At 52.0% G+C, this 27,435-nt stretch overlaps 1 protein-coding gene across 1 annotated transcript in view; it reads right to left on the reverse strand.

Moving 5' to 3' along the window:
* Window positions 1-5,526: 5,526 nt before the first annotated feature.
* The window catches only part of LOC128945514 (class II histocompatibility antigen, B-L beta chain-like), a gene marked incomplete at its 3' end in the record, with an annotated part of 67,492 nt that continues 45,583 nt past the window's right edge, over window positions 5,527-27,435 (reverse strand). The window contains exons 3-4 of the mRNA XM_054289279.1: window positions 6,202-6,486; window positions 5,527-5,627 (exon numbers count right to left, since the gene is read on the reverse strand). Coding sequence (XP_054145254.1) covers window positions 5,527-5,627; window positions 6,202-6,486 — 386 coding nt within the window. The remainder of the gene's footprint in view (window positions 5,628-6,201; window positions 6,487-27,435) is intronic.

Here is a 27,435-nt window from a genome sequence, read left to right on the forward strand (position 1 = left end):
CCAGCACGGCCCCGGCTGCAGCTCAGCCCTGGGGGCATCTCCTTGCCCTTGCCTGTGGCACGGAGGCAAATCCCATCCTGTCCTTGTCCTTCCTCCCCCAGAGCAGGAGCTGAGCATGGAGAGCAGGGAGGACAAATGCCCACGGCAGAACCTGGTGGAAGAGGCTGTTTTGAGCGGCTCCACAGCGCAGGAAGCCAACGGGGAGGAAAAGCCCCGGAGATGCCGCACGAGGAGGGGCTGCAAACGCAGCCGGCGGGGATCTGAGGGGGAAAGAGCCAGCCTGGGCCGGGAAGGCGGCCGGAGACGGAGCCAGAGCTCGGAGCTGGTGCTCCATGAGCAGCTCCATGATGGGGAGAAGCCCCACACATGCGTGGAGTGTGGGAAGAGCTTCAGGCGGAGCTCCAGCCTGATCAGGCACCAGAGGACCCACACTGGGGAGAGGCCCTACGAGTGTTCCAAGTGTGGGAAGAGGTTTAAGACCAGCACCCATCTCCTCCTGCACTATCGGATTCACAGAGAGGAGAGGCCCTTCCAATGCCCTGAGTGTGGGAAGGGATTCAAGCAGAACTCTGCCCTCATCAGACACCGGCGCATCCACACAGGGGACAGGCCCTACGAGTGTGATAAATGCAGGAAGAGGTTTCCGACCAGCTCCTGTCTCCTCCAGCACTATCGGATTCACACAGAGGAGAGGCCCTTCCGCTGCCCCGACTGCGGGAAGGGATTCAAGCACAACTGCAACCTCGTCACCCACCGGCGCATCCACACAGGGGAGAGGCCCTACGAGTGTGGGGAGTGTGGGAAGAGCTTCTCCAGGAGCTCTCACTTGACCAAACACCAGCGGAGGCACCACTAAGGGAAGCCCTGTGAGTGCCCCGAGTGCGGGCAGAGCTTCGTGCGCTGCTCCAGCTCCATCCCCCACTGGAGGAGGCACTTTGGGCACAGCCCTGGTCACTCACATTCCCGGTGATCCATGTTGGGAACACACCTGGCTGCTTCTACTTTTAATTTCACGTTAATTTTCCTCTACTTCACCTTCATCCTTTAAAAACACCCAAAACTGGGTGAAATGAAGGAAATTGATTGAATATATCTGAATTTCCATAATTTCTCAATTGTTTTAGAGGGAACTTAGGATTTGGGGACACGTTCTGTGTGGACTGCTGCTGTTGCTAAGAGGCAGGAATTTGATCTCACCCTTCTTGTATTGCTAAGAACTCCTCCCCTGACCCAAACCCCAACTCCACTCTTGGGATACCCGATAAAACCTCCACGGGCCTTCCTGTGCCCTGTCTTTGGGGGGTAAGAAATGGATTCCCAAAGGATCAGCCCTTTTCCCACTGGCTTCCAAAGGATCAGCCTCATTTTTCACTGAATTCCTCGAGGATCAAGCTTTTCCCACTGGATTCACAGAGGATCATCTCTTTTCCACTGAATTCCCAGGGGATCAACCTTTTTCACTTGATTCCCGGAGGATTCTGACTCTGTCACTGTTGTTTTTTTGTTTTTACTACTGCATTTGTATTTTTAGTTTTTCCTAATAAAGAACTGTTATTTCTACTCCCATATCTTTTCCTGAGAGCTCCTTAATTGCAAATTACTATTATTATTATTATTAATTTTATTATTATTATTATTATTAGCAGCAGTAGTAGTAGTAGTAGTAGTAGTAATCAGAGGATGGGCCATATAAAATAGTTCATGAAATATGTAAATGAGTTTATGGTTATGCATGAGGGTCTATGAATATGCAACAGGCTGATGTAATCAAGCCAGAATAATTGAGGGGTGTCCCCAAAAATAACTGGGGGGTCTTGGTGGCCATAACAACCTTTGCTCCTTGGTCCTTGTCTCCCATGACATCAGCCTGTTGCATATTCATAGACTCTTTGCATGTCCTTAAACTCATTTACATATCCTAGGAACAAAATTGGTCCCACCCCCATCCCAGCTCAATTTAGGGTGTCCCATCCCTCTCCTAGCTGAGTTTTGGGATCCCACCCCCCTCCCAGCTTAATTTGGCGGCCTCATTCCCCTCCCATCTCAATTTGGGGGTCCCATCCCCTTCCCAGCTCAATTTTGGGGTCCGACCCTCTTTTCCCCACTCTCCCTCCCCTTTCTGATCGTTCCTCTAGTCCACTCCCCGTTGTTTGGTTTTGGGGGCTCCTGCTCTGTTTTCGGGTGATCCCATTTTGGATTAATTTGGGGTCCCCAGCCCATCCCCAGGGTCACCTTCCCCCCCTCCCCAAATTCTGCTCCTGACAGCTGATGAGTCATCAGCGAGACACGCTCTGATTGGCTGGAAATTACCCCGCGCGGTCTCTGAGTATTCACCGCAGTGAGAGGCCTTGGTGTGTGCCCGGCAAGTAATGAGTCAGAGTCGGGCCGGGCGCTGATTGGCTGAAAATTGCTAAACGGGGCCAGTGCTCTGAGTTTGTGCCCAGCAACTGGATCGTCATCAGTGCCGCGTGTTCTGATTGGTTGGGATCTGTTTTGGGGTGGGGACGGGAAGAAGTGGGTTTTATTTGGGTGATGCCGAATTTTGCCCCAAAAGGCGAGAATAACTGCCTAAGAGACTCAATTTAAGTCAGCATAGACAGGAGGTATTTTATTACACGCGTCGGAGAAATCACAAAAGGGATTTCTCCCTATCTTGTAAAAAAAGCAAGCCTTTTATACAGTTTTGAATATAAAGTTACATCATATCACCTGCATAATCATGTTTTTGCATGCATATTCATAAGAGGCGTGGTGTAGGCGGAGCGTGGGCAGAGACATCTCTTTTGAGGATCACTTTGGTGGTTGTTCCGGTTGCCTTCATCGTGGGCAGGGGTCACCTGATGAGTCTTCCTCCTTAAACTTTTGAACTCCTATCCTAATATGGCCAATTCCCGGTGTACTTGGCTTGGTCCTATGACTTGGCAAGGCTCTTAGGGTCAGTTTGACATTGTTGGCTCTGAACATGCTTAGCCCATCAATTCCCCTATCCCTATCTCTCTTTCCTGCCATTGTGTTCCATGCCTTAAGCCGATTTATTGCTCTATATGTTTCCTAAGTGCTATGCTTTCTTCGAATGTTTCACATTCCATGTTTTAACTCATTATTTCTTGAAGGCTACCCATTTTGGGGCTTCATGGGTTTAATTAGGGTTGGTTTGGGGTTTATCTGGGGTTATTTGTGGACTAATTGGGATTTATCTTGGCTTTTACTTGGTTTCTGTTTATTTGGGGTTATTTGGAAATATTTGGGTTTATTTGGAAGTATTTGGGTTTGTTTGGGTTTACTTGGGTTTTTTTGGAATTACTTGGGGTTAATGTTGGTGTATATGGGGCTTTTTTAGGAGTACTTGAAATCATTTGGGGGATTTTGAGTTTAATTTGGTTTTTTTGTTTGTTTTTTTGGGGTTTTTTGGGATTTTTTTGGGGTTATTTGGGGCATTTTCTGGTATTGTTTAGGTTTTTTTGGAGGTTCTTTGGGGTTTATTTCGAGTGTTTTGGGGTTATATAGGTTATTTGGGGTCTTGTGTAGTCAAAAAATCCGGGAATGTTTCTCCTGCAAAACACGGGAAGTTTTCCCTAAAAATCCGAGAGTTTTTCCCCAAAAAACCGGGAATGTCCCTTAAAAATCTGGGACTTTTCCCAGTCAATAGTGACGTGCCCCATCCCAAACCATCCAATCACCACAGGTCTCCCCTCAGCAATTCCCGCCTTCTTTGCCTCTATCCAACCAATCACCGCGCGCCTCCCCTCGGCAAAGCCCGCCTCCCCCACCCCATCCTGTCAATCAGCACACCCTCTACGAAAGCAACCAATCACCAGGCGTCTCCCCTCAGCAACTCCCGCCCTCCCCACGCCGCTCCAGCCAATCAGAGCCGAGCCCGAAGCAGCGCCCCCTGACCCCGGGGCCGGGCATGGAGCGGGCGCCCCCTCCCCCCCCGGCCCCCCGGGACCCCCTCAGGGACCCCCGGGAGCCGCCCCGGGCTCGGGCGGGTCCTGCGGGAGGCGCTGGAGAGAGCGGGGGAGGCGCTGGGAGAGGACGGGGGGCTCCGGGAGCTGCTGAGGAGGCGCAGGGACAGGTGAGGGGTCCTGGAGGGGTTGTGAGGGGAATTTGGGGAGGGGTCTTGAGGATGTTTGGGGAGGATTTGGGGAGGGTGTGGGGGGAACTTGATGGGGTTTTAGCAGGGTCTGGGGGTGCTGGGGGGCTTTGGGGGGGAATTTGGGGAGGGGTCTTCGGGGGGTGTCACGATCCGTCCTCACGGACGGGTTTCGTGATGGTTCGTGGATTTGATCTCAGGGTGCAAAAAGAACTGACCCAGTACAAGGGGGTTTGCAATGATAATGGAAACAAATGCACCTTTATTGAATGACCACAGCAAAATGCAATAGAGGGATTAAGGGAGAGAAAAAGATAGAGGAAGAGAGAGACAAAAGAGAGAGAGAGAAAGAGGGGGATAGAGCAACCAAACGTAGAGACAAAGTCCTTTGGTCCAGTCCAGTCCAGGATCCGCCTGTTACGTCGGGGAGATCTCGAAGTCTCTTGCTAACTCAGAGGTTTTTATTATGATAACTCTATTGGAAATTGCGAGGGGGGGAAACAGATACAATAAGGAATAGATGTAACAGGTAGTCCATGCTCTCAGCAGTAACCGAAAGCCATTGTCTTCTTGGTCCAGCGGTTACAACCTGCAGGCAAACATCTCGCTTTGGTCAGCTTGCCTCCCCCACACACCTGCCCCGGGCTCGGGGTTTCAGTCCCAGTCCTTGGAAGGAGCAGAGGGGCCTTTTCACATGGGGGTTCCATGTCTCAGTCCTTGATGGAGAGGCTCCTTCCATCTCAGTCTGTCTGTCCCGGTGGTTGTAAAACAGGTGAGGGTCTTCTGTGGGGGGACCACCTGAAACTCAGGAGAAGTCCAGCCAGGCCGAGAGGTGGGACAGCTCCCAAGGCGGTTGTTGCAAAAAGGGCACGGTGCTCCCTTCTTCTTCTCCTTGGGCTCAGTGTAGCACACAGCAAAACAGCAAACAGCTGTGAAAACAGCAACTGAACACTGTGCTCTGGGGTCTCTGGGTCTTGTGGCATGTGTCTTTCTCCTACAGAGGAGATGGGGGGGAGGTCTTCTCTTCAGTGGTCCTCAAATGACAATCGTGAGGCAGATGAGGGAAAATTCTGACAGACTCTCCCAAGCCACCACCCTTTGTCCCCCTCCCTTTTTCCAAACCCCTCCCCATCGCCCCCCAATAAACGGCCCCGGGCCCAACTGGGAAGCTTTACTGGGAGCATTGGGAGCAGGCACTGGGCGGGGGCAGAGCGCCAGCGGGGCTGGGGGGGACACGGGACCCCCCCCAGAATCAGCGGAGCGGGGACGGAGCGGGGGGTCCCGGCCGGGCCCGAGCCCACGGGGAGGGGCTGCGGCCGCCGGCGGCTCTGGAGCTCTGTGGGCACAGAAAAGGGGGTGACACCGGGCTGGGGGCCCCGGCGGGAGCGCACACGTGGGGGGGACGCCACCCCGGCACCCGCCCTGACCTTCTTGCGCAGGGAGAAGCCGAGCCCCAGCGCCAGGAAGACCAAGCCCAAGACGAAGCCCCCGATGCCCGTCAGCATCTTGCTGCTGGCGGCGTCCGGCTGCGTCTCTGGGGGGTCCGCAGGGCTCAGCACCCCCAAAACCTCTCAGGGACAACCCTCAGCCCCTCCCAGCGCCCTCCCTGTGGCCCCCAGCCCAGCCAGGAACCACTGAAACCTCCCCCCAATCCCTTTTTGGCCTGGCCAGGAGCCACCAAAGCCCCTCCCGTCCCTCTCAGCATCCCACAGCCCCCTCCCAGTTGCCCCCAGCGCCCCAGGACCCCCAAAGCCTCTCGCAGTCCCTTGGCAGCCCCAGCAGGACTCAGCCAGAGCCCTCCCAGGCTGTGCCCCGCACAACCGAGCTCATGGTGAGCCCCGCTTTGCCATCGCCGATCTCCTTCCAGCCCCTCGGGGCTCACTGCGATCCCTCCCAGTCACACCCAGCACCCCCAAACTCCCTCCCAGTCACACCCAGCATCCCCCCAAGCCCATCCCACCCTCCCCAGCATCCCCCAAACCCCTTCCCAGCCCTTGCCCAGCCCCCAGCCCCTCTCCCACTTCCAGCCTGGCTCTCTCCAGCTCCCTCCCAGTGGCTCCCAGCACAGCCCAGTGGCTCTGCCAGCGCCCCCAGGGGCTCCCCCGTACCCCAGTGCCGCCTCAGGGGCTGCTCCAGGCTGACGTGCTCCACCTGGCAGCTGTAGCTGAGCCCGTGCCAGGAGGGGGGGTCCAGCAGCACCAGCAGCTGGTAGGTCCAGTCCCCGTTGGGGACCACGTTGGTGGCCACCACGTGCTCCGAGAGCTCCTGCTGGCCCTGGAACCACCTCACCTGGATGGCAGCAGGGTAGAAATCCATCACGGAGCAGAGCAGGCGGCCGGGGCCGGGCTGGGAGCTCGAGGGGGGAACCAGCGAGATGGACACGCTGGGGGACACTGGGAGAGAGAGAGAGAGAGAGAGAGCGGGGACACACTGGGATCAGCTGGGGGGCACTGGGAGAGAGAAGCAAGGGCTGGGGTGGGCTGGTGAGAGACTGGCATTGTTGTGATGTGTTTCTAAGTTTCCCAGTTTTTTCCCTCATTTTATGTATGTTCCCCCTTTGTTCTTTGTAAAATGGTTCCTCCCCTCACAGTTTTCCCGCCACTGTGGACCTGACAGTTTAGTTACCATGGTTACCCCTTCCCCCTCAGCTGCCAATCCTTTGTGTTATGTAACTTCCCCTCCCCTACCTTGCCTTATAAGTAAGTTTTCCTCCTCCCTGGGCCCAGTCAATCACCCCCCACTCCTCCCAGGTTTCGAGAACCTTCTTCTCTCTGGGGGTTGTGGTTGGCTGGTGTCCCGGGGCCCCTCCTTTGCTTTAGGTTTATTTGCTATTTCCTCATGTCAGTTATGTTATGCACCACCCTACCTGTTCCCCGATTGGTTTGCGGGGCTTCCCGCCCTTCTCCACCCCTTCCCTTTAAAACCTTGTCGCTCCCCCTGTTCGGGGCCATTTGCTGCGGGTTTTTCCATCAGTTGGTTGCCATTTGCTGTGGGTCCCTCCATCTGTTGGTTGCCCTCTGCGGTTGGATTCTTCAATAAACCGACGTGTTACCCCCAGCAAGTGGTTGCCTCCTCTCTCGTCTTGTCCAGCGCCAATCCAAGTCCGCAATCCAACCCAGTCCGAGGCCATGACGCCAAGGGGGGTTGGCCTTCTCCTGCGTAGGGGCGTCAGCCACCGTACCCCTCCAGCTAGCCGGACTTAGGGCTGCGTACGCCCTCGCGGATGGCATGGACAGGGAGTGACAAGGAATGGCCAGGGAATGTGGTGGGAGGGACTGGGGATGGGCTGGGATGGATTGGGAATGTACTGGGACAGAGTGGGATGGACTGGGAGGGAGTTGAATGGCATTGGGAGAGGTGGGAGGGGATGGAGAGTACTGGGAGAGAGGATGGAGGTCTGGGAGTGAACTGGGAATAGACTGGGAATTGAGTTAGAGTGGGTGGGCCGAACTGGGAAGGACTGGGAGTAACTGGAAATGGACGGAGAGGAACTGAGGTGGTTTTGAGAGAAATGGGAGGAGATGAGGGGCTCTGGAATTGGAGATTGTGCTGAGGGAATGAACTTGGAATGAACTGGGAATGACCTCAGTAGGACTGGGAGGGACTGAGTAGGTACTGGGAGGGATTGGGAATGGACTGGGAGGGAGTTTGAAAGACTGTGGTGGCACTGGGAGGAACTGGGAATGAAGTGCGCGGCACTGCGAGGACGAGCCCAGCCCGGGGCACACGGCGCTGCGGGTGTGCCTGGCAACAGATGAGTCATCAGAGATTCGTGCTTTGATTGGCTGAGAAGCGTCAGATCCACGCTCGGCTGAGTTGGAGGCGCGGGGAGGCACTGGGAGGAACTGGGATGGACTGGGCGAGCCACAAAGGTCAATGATGGGTCAGGGGGTTCCGGAGATGTGTTCAAGGAGCGCTGAGGGCTCTGGGTCGATGTCCAGGGAGGTTTTGTGGTGTTCCGGGGTCATTGGCAGGGCAGGGCCCGAGGGGACACGCTCTGCCCCGAGCTCACCTCGGCGCCCCAGGAGGAACGGGGTGGCCACCTCGTACTTCTTCCGGCAGTACCTGTCCACCTGAGCCCTTTTGTACTCCAGTTTAGCCGAGTCGCTGTTCCAGGACTTAGCCACCTTCTCCCCATAGGGGGTGAACCCTACGTAGTGCCCCACGTCGCTGTCGAACATCGCGAACTGCATCCGGTTGTAGAGGAACCTCTCCACGTACCGCATCTTCTTCGTGCCGTTAATGAAGTGACACTCCGATGTTATCTGCTCCTGAAACACCCCTGTGAGTGCAGAACATAGATCGGGGGGTGCCCTCCCAGCACACCCCAGCAGAAACCGCAGAGCTCCGGGGCCCACCCCGGATCCCCGCTCCGCCCCTCCTGTGCCCCACGGCCGCCATGGGACCCTCCTGCCCGCGCTGCCGCTTCCTCTTTGCCGCCCTTCCCCCATTTCCCCTTCCACATCCTCTCCCCTCCCACCTCCGGCCGCTCCCAAATCACTTTTGGGGTCCCATTTCCCCATTTTCCCACAAATCCCCCAATCTCCAGCCCCCTCGGGGGGGTCACCCCTCCCCCTTTCCCCCCTTTCCCCCCTTCCCCACCCTCTCCCATCCCTCCCTCTCCTCCCCCCACCCCTCAGCCCCTCCCGCTCTCCCTTTGGGGGGTCCCTTCCTCCTCCCCCTCCATTCCGGGCTCCCCCCTTCACCCCCTTTTCCCCCTTCTCCCCCACTGTCCCAGCGCCTCCCGCCCCCCCCTCACCCGAGAGCTCCGCCCCCGCAGCCGGGGGGGCTCCCAGCACCACCAGTGCCACCAGCAGGGCCCCAGCTGCCGCCCCTCGCCCCATGGCCGGGGCCGGGCAGGGAGCAGCAGCCCCAAAGCAGCCGCGCTGCGCTGGGAGCGCCAGTCCGGAGCAGGGCGGGCTCGGCAGCGCCGCGCGCTCTCATTGGCTGCCGCCGCTTCTGGGCAGCGATCGGCCACGGGCTCTGCCCGGCAACCGATGAGGCAATCCAACGCCCCGAGCTCTCATTGGCTGCTCTGCCTGCTGCCTGCGCTGCCATTGGCTGAGGCCTTTCCGGGACGCTGCAGCCCCGGGCTGGGGGTTTTTTGGGCAGGGGGAACCTTGGGGCGCTGGGCAGGTGAGGCGGGGATGGAGAGGCGCGGGCTGTGCTGGACCAGCCAATCAGAGCCGCTCATTTCACATTTAACCCTAATTTTTGGGTTACTGAGCTCGTTCAGGATTTTCTGTTCGGATCCCTTGGTCCCGCTGTCCTGGTTTGAAAAGGAAGTGCGTTTTTTGGGAAGCTGTGGTCGAACCAATCTGTGCTCAGATTTGAATATTGGCACCTGGTGTGGCACCTGAGGACATGGATTCACCACTGAGCACACAGGGGGTTAAAAGCAGAGAACTCCCAGGGGAAGCTCTCTTGGTTCCGGTGGGTGAAAGGTTCAGAGCTGCCCTGCCCGGCTGCGGGCTGGGTGCGGGAGGGGAAGCCATGCGGCCGGGTGAGGGGAGCCGGGCCTTGGACAGAGAAGGGAGGTGAAGGCCCCTGCAGGATGGAAGGGTGGAGGAGCACTGAGAGGCATCGGGCAGCGGCCACAGTGTCTGTGCCTGTGCCACCTTGAAATTTGCTACCTTGTGCTGGCAGCACAGCCGAGAAGGAGAAGGGGTGCAGAGAGAAGGTGCCCGGCAGGGCCAGCGTGGGAGTTCTGGGCAGGCAGAGCCCGAGATTTTAACCCTTTTCTTGGATGATGGAAACCTTACAAATGCTGATCCTCCTGGAGCTGAATGAGGAGAGAAAAAGGGATGAAATAGGAGAAAATGGGCAAGTGTGATGAAAGTCCATGCAAGTGAAAGATGTCAGAAGAAGTTAAGAAGAATCCTAGGCAGGAGGAGATGATGGAGTGACCTTTGGCTGGACTTTTCTTGCATAGCCATGGACAGAACCATTTTTCCTGTGACACAGAGACTGCATTTAGGGGGAGGCAATGGCTTGGAGCCAAGAGAGTGCAGTGATGTGATGTGAAGGAGCGGCATGAACAGAGATGGATGAGGAGGGTGGTGGTGCCCTCTGCCTTCAGTGAGGAAGAAGATCTTTGTTCTTGAGACCCCTCGGCCCCAGGGGGGGAATTTGGGGGGGACAGGTGTCCCAAAAGTGAGAGACTGTTGCTCATTTTTGGAACTGGGCAAAGCATCCTTAAAAGCGGAGCCCCAGAAGCAGCTCTGGTCCATGTGCAGTGCTGAGAGCACTGGGCATGGAAGGAAGATGTCACCATGGCAAATGATCTCCGGGCGGTGCCATGTGTGACACAGAAACACAAGAGGTCTCAACTGTGTTTCCTGGGGAAGCCTGTGGCACAAGAGGGACTCCTCTCTCCTTGATGAACTGAGAGTTGATTATCTGAAGGGTGGCAACTGGATTGAGAATCCAATGTTTTATCTCATTGTGCTGTGGTGGAAATTGGTAGGAGGAGGAGGAATGTTTTGGAAGATTTTCATTCTGAGTTTTGTGTGTGTTCCTTTTTACATACAGTTGTAGGTTAATAAAGTTTTTTTTTATTCATTTCTAGAGCTGGAGCCTCTTTGCTGCATTTCTGGTCCCATCCCACAGCAGACACTGGGGAGAATATGTTTTCATGGGGGCACTGGCATTATGCCAGCATCAAACCATGACAAAGTCATGTTCCCCAGAATCCACTTATTTTAAGTTATTCACCATGCATTGATCAGTTTAAAAACAGGGGAGTTGTGGAGTGCCCCTGTTCCTAAGGAACAGGAATTTGGTCTCACCCTCCTTGTGTTGCTGAGAACTCCTCCCTCACCCCGAACCCCAACTCCCTCCAGGATCCCCTATAAAAACCCCCTGCCCTGCCTTTGCCTGGTCCTTCATCCCCATCCTGCCCCTCCTGCCCGGGGGTCAGGAACGGATTCTGGAGCTTTCTGGAACCAGGACCCTTCTCGTTTGTTCCCCTGCCCGGCGCAGGCAGCTGCGCCCTCCCTGGGCACGATGAGCCCAGCTGAAACACCCCGCAACAGCAGGGACCCCAAAATCACCCCAAATCCCCCAAACTCCAGTCAGGGACCGTGAAATTACCCCGAATCCCCCAAACTCCAGTCAGGGACCGTGAAATTACCCCGAATCCCCCAAACTCCAGTCAGGGACCGTGAAATTACCCCAAATACCCGAAAACTCCAGTCAGGGACCCCAAAATTATCCCCAAATCCCCCAAACTCCAGTCAGGGACCATGAAATTACCCCAAAAATATCACAAAAATACCTCAAAAAGCTGAAATTCCACTCAGGGATCCCAAAATGACACAAAAATACCCCAAAATCCAGTCAGGAGTCCCAAAATCCTCCAAAATCAGGGCAGGGACCCCAAAATGACCCTAAAATTTGGTCAGTGAGCTAACATTACCCCAAAATTACACGAAAATACCCTAAAATCCCAACAGGAACCCCAAAATTACCCCAAATCCCCCCTGAATCCAGTCAGGGACCCCAAAATTACCCGAGAATATCTCAAAATCCAGTCAAGGATCCCAAACCCCCAAATTACCCCAAATTCAGTCAGGGACCCCAAAATGACCCCAAATACCCCGCAAATTGCCTCAAATCCATTCAGGACACCCCAAACTCCCCCAAAATCAGCCCAGACCTCCCCCCAAATTCAGTAATGAACTCACAAATGCAGTCAAGGACCTCCCAAACCCCACCCCAGATCCTCTCATGACCCCAGTTCTCTGTCAGGACCCCACAATCTCCCTCAGGACTCCCAGTTCCCCCTAAAACTCCTCAGGATCCCTCACATCCCCTCACGACCCCTCACACCCACTCAAGAACCCCCATTTCCCCTCAGAACCCTCCAAAACCCCCCAAATCCCCTCAGGACCCCAAACCCACCTACATCCCCTCTCAACCCTCCCCCCATTCCCCCTCAGGACTCCCAGAAATCCTCCCCAGATCCCCTCACAACCCCTCAGGAACCCAGTCCCCCTCAGGGCCCCAGTGCTCCCTCAGGATCACCCCAACCCCCCTGGGACCTCCCCGGAGCCCTCCTCAGCCGCCCCCCCCCCCCGCTCCCGGTGCTGACCGCGGTCGCTGTCGCCCATCCCGCGCTGCCGGGGGGGGTCCCGGGGCTCCCTCGGCGCCCCCAAATTCCCGCCCCGCCCCCTCCCCCCCCCCCGCGGCCTCAGCCCCGCTCCGCCGCCGCCGGGCCCCATCAGGACCACAATGCCCACAATGCACCGCGTTTCTACCGGAAGCGGCCGCCACTAGGGGAACTTCCGCCAATACTTCTGCAAGGCGCGGCTTCTGATTGGTCTGCGCCGCATTTGGCGCTTCTCGCCAGAGGTCTCTCTCGCGAGAGAAGCAGCGCGGCAATGTTTGTTGAGGGCAACTCTGTGGGCTCCTCAGAGCGAACCGCGTTCCTTCATAAATGGAGCCGGGAACAGCGGAATCCGCCTGGAAATGGCGGGATGGAGCCTAAATCCCCTGGGGATGGAGCCTAAATACCCTGGGGATGGAGCCTAAATACCCTGGGATTCAACCAAAGGGCCCAAGTCCTGGAGCTTTCCATGGATACGGGCGGTACTGCGGCGGCGCGAGGGCCGGTGACGTCACATCGCCCCCCCCCTCTTTTTCCGGCCCCTCCTGAGGGGGCTCCGCCTTTTCCCGGCGCCGACCCCGGGGCCTGTTCTGGGCGGGACCGGAGCAGGTTCCGGGGCTCCTTCGCCACCGGAGCGCCCTGAAGGTGTCCCCAAGGTGTCCCCAAGGTGTCTGCAGTGAGCATGGAGCCCCAAGAGGTGCGACGGGAGGGGGAGAGGAGGGGAAACGTGGGGTGGTAAAAGGGGGCAGTGAGGGAGGGGAGAGGATACGGGGGCTGGCGAGAGGGTGGCAGAGGGGACAGCAGTGGGGGCAGGAGGGTGGCAGAGGCTACCAGGGAAGTGGCAGAGGTGGCAGCGGGAACAATGGAGGGACAGACGGGCAGCAGAGCCCTCCAGGGAGGGGCAAAAAGGACCCCTCGGTGTTGTCTGATTGATAAATGACACAAAACTCGGATAAGTTTTGTGGGTGCTTTATTAAGGGCCCGGGGAGCTGGGGGACTCACATCTCAAAAACCCGAGCCCCCGATTTCACATATGGGTGCTTCTTTCTTATACATGCGATTCACAACAAAGTCTCTAAAAAACAGTTCTCCGTTCCCCTTGCCTAGTCACAGACCTCTTGTGATACATTCCTTAGTTCACAAGCAAGATCATAAATCTTCTGCTTATCTTATTCTAAGAGCATTGTATGCTGCCTCTAGACAGGTTAGCATTCTTACTTTCTTGCACTAGTTTAATTATTTATTAAATTCCTAAGACTACCTGCTAGGTTACACAGAAACCCAACACACACACTATCAACGGCTACAAAACTGCTTTTAACAAACCAATTCACACACAACTCATAACTAAACTATAATTACACATTTTGCTAAATTTCATCTCTTTTCCAACATTTCTCTCCTTTTGAGCATCCTTCAGTCCTGCTGCAAGGATGCTCAATCAACAGCATTGACAGTAACATCTTCATAACGAGGTGGGGAGTGTTCTTCATTCTGCCGCCCGCGGGTCATCGCCTTCAGCAACCGGAGAGATCGCTTCTTTTCCTTTTCGATCACACCCAAGAGGCATCTATATACAATCCATATAGTCACTAAAAATACTAAAAACATTAGTGCATACTGTATAGCAGATGTAATCCAGCCAGATGGGTGAAGCCCCAAAGAATCAAATACTGCTCTTATCTAGTTATGCTGTGCTTCCTTTTCAATTTCTTTGGTTTTTGTTTTTACTTCTGCCAGTTGAGAAATATCTTTCTTAACTTCAAGTGTAACATTTGGAATGTGTACACAGCAATGATCTATTCTCCTACTCAGGTAACTACAAACTCTATGTTCTTTTAACAATAGCAAATCTAATGCCATTCTGTTTTGTAGGGTCATTCTTGATGTAGCTTGCAATTGCAAATTTAGATCTTTAAATCTCTGCTTAGTAGCTGCTGCCAACTTTTCTGTCTGTCCTAACAAGTTGTTGAGCATTTCTTTATTTCAATATGTCGCTACCGGAGGGAATAATGACTCTAATATCCATCCAAAATGTACTCCTGAGCCAGGTTCATGCCACTGCTCCTCTAGGGATTCTTTCTTCTTTCTGAGTCTTTTCTTTTGGATCAATCTATTCTGTTTCCAGTATGGACACAATGTGGGAACCCTTAGGGTGATTTGTGTTACTGATCCATCTAGAGGTAAATGTGTGGTCCACTGTCCGTGTCCCAACACCCAGACTAGATTTCCAGGACTGTGCACAGTAGTATATCTGCAATCTATAGGTCCATCCATGGACTCTCTGCTAACCGTGTGATCATACCCCCTACACTCGCATCCCCACTTTAATGCCATTTTCACCGGTACCAATCCAATTCAGTCTTCCGGTGTATCACATGTAAAAACCTCAGTACAATTCCAATCCTCTTTCTGCGGTCTGAACTCTCGGGAAGATGTAGACATGATGAGGGCCTTATACTGTGACTGGTTCTTTACTCTTGACTATTGGATGCACCATTGTACTTCTTCAAGGTAATTATAGTGTTCCAAAACACTAGGTCTCCATAATGTCTTCTAACTATTCCAGGTGTCAAAATTCTGTGTGACATTCTGACAACTCATCTCATTTCGGTGGGATTTCGTTCTTATTCGTATTGTATTGCATGGCTCATCTATTGGGGTTGCAATTAAACACTTCTTGGTATTTTGAATCCAACCATAGTGATGGGATTTCTTTTCACATTCTTCTCTAGTCATAACTCGAATGGTCATACACAAATCTCTCTATACATCTACTGGTTTGGGAACTGACTGGCAGGACCATGAAACATTCTTGAATGTTTCAGGCATTTTGGTTACTGGTATTATTCCTTAGGGAATTGGTTCACCTGCAGCCTGTGGTAATGGCAGGCAAGCTGTTATTTTAGTCACGTTCTGCATGATCTCAAAATCTCTAATTAATCCTACTACTAAGTTTTCTTGCTCAGTATTCCGTTCTATTGTATCATTAGGCTCCCGTCTACTCCTTCTACCGTGTCTCTGTAAGGATAACATCATTCTATCATGCCTCCACCATGCATTTCCTATTCTAGGATTAGTGACATTCAACCACTCATAACTTTTGCCTTCCTTCTCCCACCAACTGGTCTCGTCTTCTATTCTGTCCCAGGTCAGTTCCCTATTTTGCTTCTACCGTTTGACCCGTAGGTTCCTTTGATATCTTGATCTTACTAGGAAGGAACAATTTATTCTGAGGGGTGGCCCATCCCACATGTCCGCTGCCATTGATACTGGATCAACCTTTATGTTTTCATCACGATCTCCTGTCTCTGGCAAAACCCTCATACTCACTCTTTTGTAATCAAAATTATCTCATATCTTGACCAAACATGTATATTCTTCCGTATCGTTTGTGTTTACCTTAGTAAGTTTCAGTACTTTGCTTCTTTGTTGTTTATCTTGATCTCAACTGACTCCGATCTTGCCTCGGCTTCTTTCAGCTCCCTGTTGCCATATTGCAATAACTTCACCGGCCTCGACTTTCTGGCTGTCAAATATAACACAAGTTAATTGAACATCCATCCCTTCCATGACTGTAACCTTTGTTTCTTCAACTTGTACTAGAGTAGACCCTTGAACGGGTAATAGTCTCATGATCACTAACAGTAACACAATTAAGAAGGCGGCTTTGTGCGGAAGATCATCCGGGTTGGAGACACCATCTGGGTTTCCCATTGGACCGGTGCCTTCTTTACCCTGGTGTAATGGATCCAAGCATCCATCCCCTGGACCTTCACCGCCGTGTAGGTCGTCATCATCACCTGGTGGGGTCCGCTCCATGATTCCCGTAGCGGATCCGTGATCCACTTCTTGACGTACACCTGGTCCCCAGGCTGAATGTCGTGGACAGAATTCTCCAGCGTGAGCGGTCTATTCCACTGTAATGTATTTCTTAAAGAATTCAAGATCTTATTAAGTGACATAACATACTCTGCAATCGCCTGGTCCCCACTCACATGTACCTCCCCTTTTAATACAGTTGCATGATATGGTTTGCCATATAGTATCTCATATGGACTTACGCCTACCTTTTCCCTTGGCTTAATTCGAATCCTGAGTAGGGCCAAAGGCAAAGCTTGAGGCCAGTGCAGTTTAGCTTCCTGGCAAATCTTTTTGATTTGTCTTTTCAGGGTTTGATTCATCTTTTCTACTTGCCCACTAGACTGAGGTCTCCAGGGGGTATGCAAATTCCAGGTTATATCTAACAGTCGTGCTAATTCTTGTACTACCCTGGCTATAAAATGTGTACTCCTATCTGATGACAATCCTAAAGGTACTCCAAATCTTGGTATTATTTCTTTTAACAAGGTTTTTACTACCTTTTTAGCTTGATTAGTTCTACATGGAAAAGCTTCCGGCCACTCTGAAAACGTACATACATACACTAACAAGTATCTGTATCCCTGTGCCCTAGGCAATTCGGAAAAATCAACCTGCCAGTAATCTCCCGGTTGTGGCCCGACTTGCAGCTTTCCCATTTGTATTTGTCTCCTAACTACTGGATTATTTTTCAAACATACCGGGCACATTGCATTAACTCTTTTTGCTATTGTTAACGTCTGATTAGAGATTATCTCATTCTTCAAAAATTTTACCAATACTTCTGCCCCCCAATGACATTTGTTATGTTCTGATTCTAAAATAAATTTCATTATGCGAGTAGGTACTACTATTTGTCTCATTGGTGTAACATACTACCTAAGTTGATTCTTCTGTGCCCCTAGCAAGTTTATTAGTTTTCCATCTTCTATTGAATATTTGGGCTCCTGATTCAGGTATGGGGTAGCCGGATTCGTTCTTACCGGTACTAATGCCATTTGAGTCTATATTTCTCGTGCCACTTGCCGTGCTGTAACATCAGCAAATCGGTTTCTTCTGTAAACGTCTCCTTCCGCAGTCTGATGTCTTCTAACATGCATAACTGCAACTGCTTTGGGACTATGTACCACATCTAGTAGCTGTAGCACTTCTTCCCGGTGCTTGATGTTGGTTCTCTGTGAATTCAAAAGCTCCTTTTCTTTCTATAACGCCCTATGTACATGAACCACACCAAAGGCATATTTAGAATCCGTCCAGATATTAACCCTTTTGTCCTTGCTCAAATACAGGGCTCTGGTGAGTCCAATCACCTCTGCCTTCTGGGCCAAAGTTCCAGGTAACAAAGCCTTTGCGTCTATTACTTGATCTAATGTTACTACTGCATATCCGGCATAGCGAGTCCCATTCTCGACAAAACTGGATCCATCAGTGTATAGTTCCCATTCAGGGTCTTCCAATGGTTCATCCTTTAGGTCGGGTCTGCTGGCATATACTTGTTCAATTACCTCTACGCAATCGTGCACCAGTCCCCCAGCCTCCTGGTCACTGCGTAAAAACTCTGCTGGATTAACATGATTAGCAGTCCTTATTTCAATATCATCCTGTTCTCTCAGGATAGCCTGGTATTGCAACATTCGACTGGATGATAGCCAGTGACCTCCCTTTTGCTCTAAAACGGCCATGACCATATGGGGAACAAAGACTTTCATTTTTGCCCCCAAAGTCAATTTCTGGGCCTCTTGAATAAGAATTATTGTTGCTGCCACGGCTCGTAAACACGAGGGCCACCCGGAACTTACCGAATCCAGTTGTTTAGAGAAGTATCCCACTGGCCTCTTCCAGGATCCCACCTTCTGGGTGAGGACCCCCAATGCCAGTTTTTGCCTCTCATTCACATACAACTGGAATTCCTTGGTCAGGTCAGGGAGTCCTAGGGCTGGGGCCTCCTTTAGTGCCTGCTTCAATTCCTGGAAGGCCTTCTTTTGCTGTGTTGTCCACTCCAGCCGATGCTGCTTCAAGGCCTCATACAGTGGCTTGGCTAGGAGACCGAAATTCATAATCCACAGTCGACACCATCCCACCATTCCTAGAAAAGATCTCAATTCCTGATGGTTACGAGGCAAAGGAATAGCACATATTGCCTCTATTCGGTTTACTCTCAAATGTCTCTGCCCTTGTGTGATCTCACAACTGAGATAAATAACGCTATTTTTGACCAATTGAGCTTTTTCCTTAGAAACCCGATACTCTGCTTGGGCTCAGCATGTTGAGTAATTTAATTGTTAATTCTACACACATTTCCCTTTCTTTGGCAGCCAGAAAAATGTCATCTACGTACTGCAGGACTACATACAAGGATGGGGATATTGTTACCTGGGTTATCTTCCATTCCTCTAACTCCTTGGCCAGTTGGTTTCCAAAAATAGTAGGGGAGTTTTTAAATCCCTGTGGAATTCTCGTCTACCTAAGCTGCTTCTTTATCCCAGAATCAGGACTCTCTCACTCGAAGGCAAAATATTTCCTACTCTCTACTGCCAGTGGGATGCAGAAGAAGGCATCTTTAAGGTCAATCACTGAGAACCATTTAAACTCCTCCGATACAGATGTTAACAAGGTGTAAGGATTAGCAACAACTGGATGTATGTCTTTCACTATTTCATTAATAGCTGTCAAGTCCTGTACCAAACAGTACTTACCATTAGGCTTCTTCACTGGAAAAATTGGAGTATTATACTCTGATTTACATTCCTGTAATATTCCTTGAACTAAAAATTGTTTAATTAACGGGGCTACTCCCCTCTTTGCTTCAAGCTTCAAGGGGTATTGCTTTACCCTCACTGGTCGGGCCCCTTCCTTTAGTTCTACCTTTACTGGCTGTGCAGCTTTAGATTTTCCAGGGACTCCTGACTCCCATACCCAGGGTACTACAGCCTGCTCAATTTCTTCTGGAATAGGAGAGGCATCCACTTCCTTGATCACAAAAATGCCTGCTATTTGTTTTTCAGGTATTTCCAATTTCACTCTTCCCCTTTCAAATATTATTTTCACATTAAGTTGTGACAACAGGTCTTTACTAAGAAGGGGTGTGGGGCAGTTTGGCATATACAAAAATTGGTGATCTAATTCCTTCCCCCCAAACCTAAGATTTAAAGGTTGTAAAAATGGTTGTTCCTCTAGCTTCCCTGTTGCCCCCACCACCTGTACTGTTGTGTCACTCAAAGGTCCCAATCGTCTATTGAGTACAGAATATGTTGCTCCAGTGTGTACCATAAATTCTTGATCCTTTCCATCTATTTCCAAAACTACTCTTAAATCCTGGTCTAGTCAGCTTTGATTCTGATAGTTTCCTAAAACTAGTGCTTGAGCGACTTCTGCTGGTCCTCCCCTGAATCCTCCCACAGGAGCATTCCCCATTGGACCTGTCCTTAATCCTATGTTTCCCATGCCCATACCTGCTCTAACCGGGCATTCATTTTTCCAGTGTCCCAATTGTCGGCAAAACGCACACTGGTTTGGATCCAACCTCTCCATGTTAGGTGCAAACCCAAATCCTCCCCGACCTCTTGCCAGCCCCCTCTGTCCGCGATTAGCTCCTCCCCGACCTCGACCCCTAATGGGTTTTCCTCCTGCCCCTGTCTGTTGCATTACAGCCAGAATACTAGCTTGTTGTCTTTTTGCGGTTTCTTTTTCTCTGTTGTTGTATACCTTCCACGCTACCTCTAACATTTTATCCAAACTCCGAGTATCCTCTCTTTCTAGCTTTTGTAACTTTTTCTTAATATCTTCTTGTGATTGCCCCATAAACAACAATGCCAATTGAAGTTTTCCTGATTGATCCTCTACATCTAAATTAGTAAACTTCCGAGCCATGTCTTTTAATCGTTCTAAAAAGGCAGATGGAGACTCATTCTTGTCCTGCTTGACTGAATACAACTTAGACCAGTTCATAGTCTTAGGTATTCCTGTCCTAATTCCTTCCACCAACAATTCTTGATATCGTTCTACAGCCCTTATTCCTCCCGTAGAGTTTGGGTCCCACCTTGGTTCCTCACTAGGTACCAATTCATCAACTGTTTCATTTAGTTGTCTCAACCGAATTTCCTCACGAGCCTTTTCTCTAGTGGCTCTAATAACCATTTCCTTTTCCGTGGAATCCATTATAGCATCTAATAATACCTGTAAATCATTCCAGTCCGGATTCTGAGTCTTTATTACCATTTTAACCACCCTTGCCACCCTTTCAGGATCCTCCCGATAACTCCCCACTGATTGCTTCCATATTACCAAATCCCCGGGGGAGAAAGGCACCTTTATAAGTATCCTTTCTCCCTGTGGTCCCACAGCTTCCCTTAACGGTGCAATTAACTGTGGCCCCTTCTGCCCCTTCCTTCCCTTGCGAGTCCGCCCTGCTAACGGAGTTCTTTTAACACTCTCATTCTTTTCACCATCACCACCATCACTATCACTCTCACTAGATCCCGTTTTTATAGCTATATCCGCAGGGGGAGCAGGGGGCACATTAGGAGCAACCGGAGCCCTCAGGGGTGCTATACAATAAGACAAATCTTCCTCGACTGAAGGATACAAATTACGCTCCTTTCTTTCTTTACATCTCACACACTCCCTCTCATCATTCACTTCTAAAACTAAAATACCACACTCCTTTTGCCATTCATCTTTCTGGTGTAAAACAAAGAACAAATCTAAATATGGTATTTCATCCCATTTCTCATTTTTCTTTAAAAATTGCGTCAGAGATTCCATTATCCTCAATTCCAGTGTACCATTCACCGGCCATCCCGCTTCCCCAATCTCATATTCAGGTCACCAATGATTACAATAATCTATCATTTTACTTTTATCCAATTCTTGATAATACCCCTCACTTTTCCACCGTTTCAATATACAACCTAATGGCATATTTCCAGGTATTTTACCATTGGCTTGCACTAAGGTTTTAAAAGTTTTAAAAGACATCATATTACAGCCTTTAATTCCACCTTTAGTCCCAGTAAACCAATACACCTTAAACCAATATACCTTCTCACCGTCCTTCCCAAACAAAAACAGGAGGCGAGTTCCGGTCCTGCATCCTTAGACGTCTTATGGCCGGAGCCTAGGCTTTTTTTACAACCACCAAATCCAAATCCAATTATCACCTTTTTCCAATATAAAGCACCTTCGGGCTTACCTTGATGCAGTTTGTCCGACAGGCGCGGGGGTGGGCACGAACCCGATGACTCCCCGAGAAGTGCTCGGTGCCGGCTTGGAGTGGATCGAGACGCGGAACCGCCCCGGCTGCCCTCGGAGTCCTGCCGCGGTCGCCAGAAAAACTGTTGCCCGACTGATAAATGACACAAAACTCGGATAAGTTTTGTGGGTGCTTTATTAAGGGCCCGGGGAGCTGGGGGACTCACATCTCAAAAACCCGAGCCCCCGATTTCACATATGGGTGCTTCCTTCTTATACATGCGATTCACAACAAAGTCTCCAAGAAACAGTTCTCCGTTCCCCTTGCCTAGTCACAGACCTCTTGTGATACATTCCTTAGTTCACAAGCAAGATCATAAATCTTCTGCTTATCTTATTCTAAGAGCATTGTATGCTGCCTCTAGACAGGTTAGCATTCTTACTTTCTTGCACTAGTTTAATTATTTATTAAATTCCTAAGACTACCTGCTAGGTTACACAGAAACCCAACACACACACTATCAACGGCTACAAAACTGCTTTTAACAAACCAATTCACACACAACTCATAACTAAACTATAATTACACATTTTGCTAAATTTCATCTCTTTTCCAACATCAGGGGCAGGGGGCCACCCCAGGAGCCGTAAGTGCCACCAGGTCTCTGACACCTCCCCTGTCCCCTCTCCAGCTGTCCCCGGCCCTGCTGCAGCCACAGGTCACCGTGGTAGCCATCCTGGGTGAGCTGCTGGCCAACATGCCCTCGCTGGATGAGATGCTGCTGCTCGGGTCTGCAGCGAGCCTGTACTGGGACCTGGAGGATTTCACCAGGGATCTCTGGACCACCCTGTACTGCATTGAGGGCACCTGGTGGCACTGCAATGTCATCTCCGATGATGGTGACCCTGTCACCGCCCTGAGCCGAGCCCTGGCCACCTACAAGAGCACCCCAGGGACCGCCTGGGACTGTGTGACAATGGCAGCCATTGAGTCCTACCGGTCGGTGTCTGTGCTTGTGGACAGGTGGGCCCAGCTAGCCAGGGCAGCCATCAAGCTCCACAACACCTGCAGGGAGGTGGTCACTGTGGCAGCCGACAGGGCAGCGTCTGCCACCACCTGGGCCAGGGAGCTGCAGGACGAGGTTGCCCGTTATGGGACAGCTCAAGAAAACATGGTGGAGGTGGGTCAGGCACTGGGTGGGGAGGAGGAGGCCGAGGTGAGGAGGGAGGCCAGGGTTGCTGCCAGCGAGGCAACAAGGGCCACCATGGTGAGACAGCAGGTGGAGGCGGCCCTGGGGCTGCTGGAGCGCTTGGTGGCCGCGTGTGACGAAGCCACCGCGTTCCCCCCGGGAGCTGCAGCCCCTGCTCTGGGATACTAAGGCTGCCCTGGAAGGGACAAATGAGGCATCCCCCGATGTCCCCAAGGACTTGGTGGCCAAGGTGGCCGTGGCTGAGCGGCTGTGGGAGGCCAACCACCGCCTGGTCAAGGATCACCTGCAGGGGACACTTCAGGACATCATCGACTTCTGTTTTACTGATGGTCCTGTCAGCCTCAGTGCCTGTGAAGTGGCTGAGCGGTGCCAAAGAGCCCTCGAGGACATCCCAAGGCTCCTTCGACCCCCGGAGCCTCCCCAAGGTGTCCCCAAGGTGTCAGCAGTGAGCATGGTACCACAAGAGGTGCAACATGGGGGAGCGGTGGGGGACAGAGACTACACTGGGGGGACAGGGGGGCTGGTGGAGGGTGGCAGTAGGGACAAGACGCTGACAAGGGGATGGAGGGGCAAAGGGGACCCCTCGGGGGCACAGGGGCCACTGCAGGAGGCCGCAAGTGCCACCAGGTCCCTATCACCTGTCATGTCCCCTCCACAGCTGCAGGTGCTGGTGGCCATGGTGGCCACCCTGGGTGAGGTGGTGGCCACCCTGACTGGGCCACACAGGGGCAAGTTCCTACAAAAGTCCCCAAACTCCCTGCACGAGGACCTGAGGAGATTCACCCAGAGCCTCCATGCAATCCTGAACCAGAGCTGTGTCACCTCCCTGGGCCACTGTGGTGTCCCCTCCCTGGGCCGGGCCCTGGTTGCATTCTGTGCCACCACCGGGACCACCTGGGCCAATGTGAGGACCGCGGCCAGCGCCTGGCGGGAGTTGGTGGCCAGGGTCGTGGACAGCTGGGACTGGCTGGCCAGGGAGGCCACCAAGCTCCGTGAGAAGGTGGTCATGAACCAGCAGCTGATGGTGGCCCTGGATAAGGAGGAAGTGACCTTGGAAATGGCCACGCACGGTGCCCAGGTGGTGGCAGCCACCAATGAGGCCATGGGAGAGGCTGTGCCAGACACCAGGAGGGGACATTGGGCACAGGTTGCCCCGGGGCTGCTGCAGCGCTTGGTGGCCACATGTGACAGAGCCACCTTGTTCTACTGGAACATCGAGTGGCAGCTCAGGGACATCGAGGCCATCCTGAAGGGGACAAATGAGGCGTCCCCTGATGTCCTCCAGGCCTTGATGGACAAAGTGGTCAAGTTTGATTTGCTGTGGGGGGCCAGCACCCACCTTGCCAAGGATCACCTGCTGGAGGCACTTGGGGTCATTGACAACATCCTCTTGAGTCCCTGTGGTGACCATGGTGGCCCCGGTGGCCCCGGCAGCTGTGCAGTGGCTGAACAGTGCCAAAAAGCCATCGAGGACATCCCAAGGCTGCTGTGGGGACAGTGATGTCACCACTGTGATGTTTATGGGGCAGTGACATCATTGGAGAGACCTGTGGAAACTTAAGTGCCACCAGCTTCTCGAGTGCCACCAAGAGCTCCTCAAGTGCCACCAGTTCATCGTGTCACCAAGAGCCCTCAAGTGCCACAGCTCCTCAAGTGCCACCAGCTCCTCATGTCACCAAGAGCCCCTCAAGTGCCACCTGCCTGGGACAGAACTGATGCCACTGGGCTGGTGGTAGTGCCATGTCTCTGGTGCCTCCTCTGCTGTGTCCCCGTGTTCCTTAAGAGGGGACACAAGGGGTAGGAGGAGGGGACAGGGGATCGCAAAGCAACAGAGGGGACAGCAGAGCCCTCCAGGGAAAGTGCCACCAGATCCCTGACACCTCCCCTGTCCCCTCCCCACGTGTCCCCTCCACAGCTGCAGGCACTGGTGGATGTGCTGGCCACCCTGGGCAAGGTGGTGGCCAGCGTGACCGGGCCATACATGGCCAAGTGCCTGCGCGAGTCCCCTGACTCCCTGCATGAGGACCTGGAGAACTTCACCTGGAGCCTCTGTAGGACCCTGAACCACAGCAGTGGCCCCTCCCTGGGCCAGGCCCTGGCCACCCTCAGGGCCTCCCCTGAGACCATCTGTGCTGCTCTAAGAGCTGTGACCAGCGCCTGGCAGGAGTTGTGGACAGCTGAGACTGGCTGGCCAGAGAGGCCACCGAGCTCCATGCCACCTGAAGGGAGGTGGCCACAGCTGAGGCCGCTGTTGTAGCCACCACCACCCTCAAGGCCAGGAACTGGCAGGACACGGCCGCCTCCTTGGGGATGGCTCAGGAAAAGATGGTGGAGCTGCCACAGGCCCTTGAGAGGGAGGAGGGGCCTCGGCAATGGCTGCACTCAAGGCCCAGATGGTGGCAGCCTCCAACGAGGTGCTGGTGGCCACTGTGGCCATGGGAGAGACTGTGGTGGCCAAGAGCCAGGCATTGATGGCCACCAGGAAGGGACAGGAGGTGGAGGAGGCCCTGGGGCTGCTGGAGCGCTTGGTGGCCGCGTGTGACGAAGCCACCACGTTCCCCTGGGAGGTGCAGCACCTGCTCAAGGACATCGTAGACACCACAGAGGTGACAAAGGAGGAGTCCCCTGATGTCCCCAAAGCCTTGCCAGCCAAGGTGTCCATGGCCGAGCGGCTGTGGGAGTCCACCACCCGCCCGGCAAAGGATCACCTGCTGGGGACACATGATGACATCAACAACATCTTCAGTTGTGATTCCTACAGCTCCAGTGCCCATGTGGTGACTGAGAAGTGCCAAAAAGCCATCGAGGACATCCCGAAGCTGCTGCAGGGATGGTGATGTCACTGCTGTGACATCATCATGGCAGTGACATCATCAGGGGCATTGCTGCTGTCACCTGTGCCCTCCCTGTGCAGTATTTGAGATAAATCTGGGGAATTTTCTGGGAATTTTCATTGATACTGCCCCAAATCCTGATGGGAATTCCTGGGATCCCCTTACTGGGGACACTCTGGGCACACTCAGGGACACTGGGGACACTCAGGGACACACTGGGGACACTCAGGGACAGGGGTGAACAAGTCCCCTCAGCAGCTTCCAGCTTTCCACTGTGCCTGCAGCAGAGCTGGGATATAAATGACAATTTAATAATTGGCTTCTGCAGTTCTTTATTGGCTTCTGCACTTTTGTATTGCCTTTTGCACTTTGGTATTGCCTTTTGCACATTGTTATTAATCACCAGTAATTTGATACGGTATTTGATACTGATGTTGATTATCAATGATTCCTTGTAGCTGCTGGTTGGTGCAATGCAATCTGTCAGTTCAGGTCTGCACCATGCAGCCTATTAATAAATTAATTATTTAATTTCATCATATCCTTTATATAAATCAGCCTGGGCTGATCTGAACTCTGTATCAGACACATTATTGACCCCATTGAGAGGTGAGTGGTCAATAAAGCCATCCCAATGTTCCTTGAGGGGAGCACAGCCAGGGAGCTGCTTCAAGGCACTGTCACTGAGATATTTCCCCTTGGAAACCCTGGATGGGATGCAAATACACCCAAGCAGATGGCAAAATTAAAATGATATCAAAGCCTCATGGAATGCGGGTTAAAACATGGGGTCTCTAAAGATGTAAATTGGTCAAAGCTTCACCAAGTGAGGCAAAATTATGATGAATCACCCACTGATTTTTGAACAGGTGAAGAGATCTGCCATCAAATATACTGATCTAGATCCTGAATCAGTTGATGGTAAAGCACACCTGGTTTTGCTTTGTGTGGGTCAGGCTTCAAATGACATAAGAAAAGATAAAGGGAGTTCAAGTCATAGATTAACTGCTGGAGGTTGCCTGGAAGGTGTTTTGAGACAGGGGCCCAACTGAAAGAGTTAATCCCAGCCTAGCAAGAAGGCAACTTGGGAAAAGTCACCCAAGAAAGCTTCCCCTGTGGAGAAGGCTCAGAGTGCATCCTGTAAGAAATGGGGGCATTGGAAAAAGGACTGTCCAGTGCTGAAAGAAAAATCATCAGTCCCTCATAGCAGCGGTCACCAGCAGGGAATAATGAGCATTGACTCCATGATTGCAGCAGGCTGATCAATCCCTTTGTTATACCATCCTTTACTACTAAGAAAAACCCATGGCCCTTGCCTGATAGTCACAACACACACGCGGATCCAATTGGTCAAACAAGCCAAACAACCATCGCCAGTGGCCAGTTGTTCTGGTTTGAAAGTAAAACCAGTGAGAGACTCCAAGTCAGAAATACCATTTATTAGAAAAAGGGAAAAAACCCCCAAAAGACATGCAATAGTACAAAATAAAACCACTGACAGAGTCAGAATATATCCTGACACCCTGCTGGTTAGGGCAGTGGTAACAGTTCAGATGAAATGGTCTCGTTGAAGTGGTGATCCTGTAGAAACGATTTGGTAGCGCTTGTCCTTTGGGAACCAGTGGGTAAGGGCTGCCTGTTCTGTCCCAAAGCCCAGATTATATCCAGGTGGGGATGCTGAGCTCCTCCCCCCTGGGTGGAGCATCTCCCAATGGGCTGATAGCGGTCTGAGTCATGATTGGTCCTTGATTGCCCATCAAACAGAAATGGCTCCTGGAGGCAGTTTTCTCTGAGTCATGATTTCAAATAATTAAGCCTCACTAAGATAGTGAGCTTCCTTTGCAACTGTCTCTGAAAAATTAGTGAGTAGAAAAGCTTAATAATTTTAGCTTTATTTTGGAAAATATTGGCACTGTTTTGACAATTATTTTTTTCCTTTCCTGCCTGCTTCACTTGCTCCCTGCTCTGATTTTCTCTGAAAAGCAATATTGTGTTTACCTAGTAACAATGGCAGATAAGTTGTTCTCAGCTGTCAAACAGGAAACTAATTTGTGTGTGACCTGGAAAGATTTCACTGTAACGCCTTTTTCTGTGTCAGATTGGAAGGTTGGGGAAGCTGGGAGCAATCAGAGAGATTTT

The sequence above is a fragment of the Melozone crissalis genome, unplaced genomic scaffold (assembly GCF_028551555.1).
Source record: "Melozone crissalis strain CALT ecotype California unplaced genomic scaffold, PUWL_Pcris_2 ptg000066l_1, whole genome shotgun sequence".
NCBI classification, from domain to species: domain Eukaryota; kingdom Metazoa; phylum Chordata; class Aves; order Passeriformes; family Passerellidae; genus Melozone; species Melozone crissalis.